General features: G+C 51.5%; 1 protein-coding gene across 1 annotated transcript in view; it reads left to right on the top strand.

The window, feature by feature from the left end:
• The window catches only part of QRICH2 (glutamine rich 2), a 42095-nt gene that overhangs the window by 15849 nt on the left and 23810 nt on the right, over nt 1-2436 (top strand). Inside the window, exon 5 of the mRNA XM_011966099.1 lies at nt 2237-2322. Within this exon, the coding sequence (XP_011821489.1) occupies nt 2237-2322 (86 nt within the window). The remainder of the gene's footprint in view (nt 1-2236; nt 2323-2436) is intronic.

Genomic DNA, 2436 nt, shown 5'->3' with positions numbered 1-2436 from the left:
AGCGTGGTTTGGTCCAACCTGGTGCAGTTCAATATACTTTGATGCAACCTGGTGCAGTTCAGCGTAGTTTGGTGCAACCCGGTGCGGTTCAGCGTGGTTTGGTCCAACCTGGAGTGGATCAGCGTGGTTTGGTCCCACCTGGTGCAGTTCAGCGTGGTTTGGTCCCATCTGGTGCAGTTCAGCGTGGTTTGGTCCAACCCGGAGTGGATCAGCGTGGTTTGGTCCAACCCGGAGTGGATCAGCGTGGCTTGGTCCAACCTGGTGCAGGTCAGCCTGGTTTGGTCCAGCCTGGTGCAGGTCAACTTGGTATGGTGCAGCCTGGAATAGATCAGCAAGGTTTGGTGCAACCTCAGGCAGATCCACGTGGCTTGGTACAACCTGGTGCCTATCCTCTTGGTTTCGTCCAACCTGGTGTATATTTGCATGATTTGTCTCAACCTGGGACATATCCACATGGTTTGGTGCAGCCTGGAATGGAGCGGTATGGTTTGAGACAATCTGGTACGTATCAGCCAGGCTTGACAGCACCAGGCACAAAGCTTCGTGACTCTTCAACATTCCAGGCAGATTCTACAGGTTTTGTATCAGCACGTCCATATCAACATGGTATGGTACCTCCTGGCAGAGAACAATATGGCCAGATGTCACCACTTCTAGCCAGTCAAGGTTTGGCATCACCTGGTATAGACCAAAGGAGTTTGGTACCACCAGAAACTTATCAGCAAGGTTTCATGCATCCTGGCACAGACCAGCATGGCCCAATACCATTGAGTACAGGTTTGGGATCTACACACCCAGATCAACAGCATTTGGCATCACTTGACCCAGGTAAGCATGAGCAGGTACATCCAGATGCAGCTCAGCACGGCTGTGCTTTCTCTCTCTCTCTCAGTCCTGATTCAATGTGTCCTGGTTATGGTGGCCCAGGTTACCTCAGTGCTGATCAGCATGGCCAGGAAGGTTTGGATCCAAATAGAACACGAGCCTCGGACCAACCTGGAATTCCTGCCCAGAAGGCCCCAGGCCAAGATGTCACCCTTTTCAGGAGTCCAGACTCCCTCCATCGAGTCTCATCAGAAAGGAGCGAAGTCTCAAGTGAAGTCCTGAGTGAGCGACACGATTCACTGTATAGAATGAGTTCTAGTTTCCCCACGGCAGTGGAGACATTTCGTCTGCTGGGAGAGCTCAGTGGCCTCTATATGGGGCTGAAGGAGAGTATGAAGGATCTGGATGAGGAGCAGGCCGGCCAAACCGACATGGAGAAGATCCAGTTCCTGCTGGCACAGATGGGTGGGTGCTGCTTGCCGAGAGAGGAGAGACCACTGTCTCTGTTTTCAGCTGGTTTCATCCTTTTCTTTCCCTGGTCTCAACTCCTGGCCGCTACACGTCTCCCTGAGTCTCTGAAAACAGCATGTCATTCAGAGCATGTCCCACAGCCTCCAGAGTCCAAAAAAATGGGTGGGCAAAGGAGAGAACTAAGCCCCAGGAGAGGAGTGGAATGGGTTCTTGTGGCTTTGTCAGGCTCTCTGCACAGCAGCTGGGGAAGGTGTCTGGTTATAGAAAGCAGTAGCATTCGGAGGTGGGCAGGAGAGAATGTTGAAGAATTAAACTTAACATTTTGACTGGGAGCAATGGCTCACACCTGTAATCCCAGCACCTTGGGAAGCAGAGCCGGGTGGATAGCTTGAGGCCAAGAGTTCAAGACCAGCCTGGGCAACATGGCAAAATCCCATCTCTAAAAAAAAAAAAAAAAGCCGGGATTAGCAAGGGGGGGTGGCACACCCCTTTGGTCCCAACCCCTTTGGTCCCAGATACTCAGGAGGCTGAAGAATCACCTGAGCCTGGGAGGCAGAGGTTGCAGTGAACTGTGATTGCATCACTGCACTCCAGCCTGGGTGACAGAGCAAGACCCGGTCTCAAATAAAAACTTAACATTTGCCTGTTCCCAACTCCAAGCCCAGAGAGTAATTAAGATTGTTTGCAGTGGGTGGAATTCGTGAGTCAGTTGTCCCAGAGCCCTTTAGGATGTCAGGCATTAGGTGGATGTTTCATGGGCTAAGGACGGCTCTCTCTCCCTTCTTCCCACCCCGCTTTCCCAGTCACCAGGAGACACAGGATACAGTGATAGGTCCTGCTGTCCTCTAGGGTAGCTTCAGTGTTGCAGGGGCTGGAAATGGAGATTGGGAGCCCACTAGAAATCTAACCCCTCTGATCATAAGGCCTCTGCTTTCCATAGTCAAAAGGACCGTACCTTCTGAACTGCAGGAGCAGCTGAAGACCGTAAAGACACTAGCCAAAGAAGTTCGGCAGGAAAAAGTAAAAGTAAGGAAGAGTCAACCCACTTTTTTTTTTTTTTTTTTTTTGAGACGGATTTGCGCTCTTGTTGCCCTGGCTGGAGTGCAGTGGCACTATCTTGGCGCACCGCAACCTCCACCT

The sequence above is a fragment of the Mandrillus leucophaeus genome, unplaced genomic scaffold (genome assembly GCF_000951045.1).
Source record: "Mandrillus leucophaeus isolate KB7577 unplaced genomic scaffold, Mleu.le_1.0 Scaffold1, whole genome shotgun sequence".
Classification (NCBI taxonomy): domain Eukaryota; kingdom Metazoa; phylum Chordata; class Mammalia; order Primates; family Cercopithecidae; genus Mandrillus; species Mandrillus leucophaeus.
This window is presented reverse-complemented; position numbering and strand designations above follow the sequence as displayed.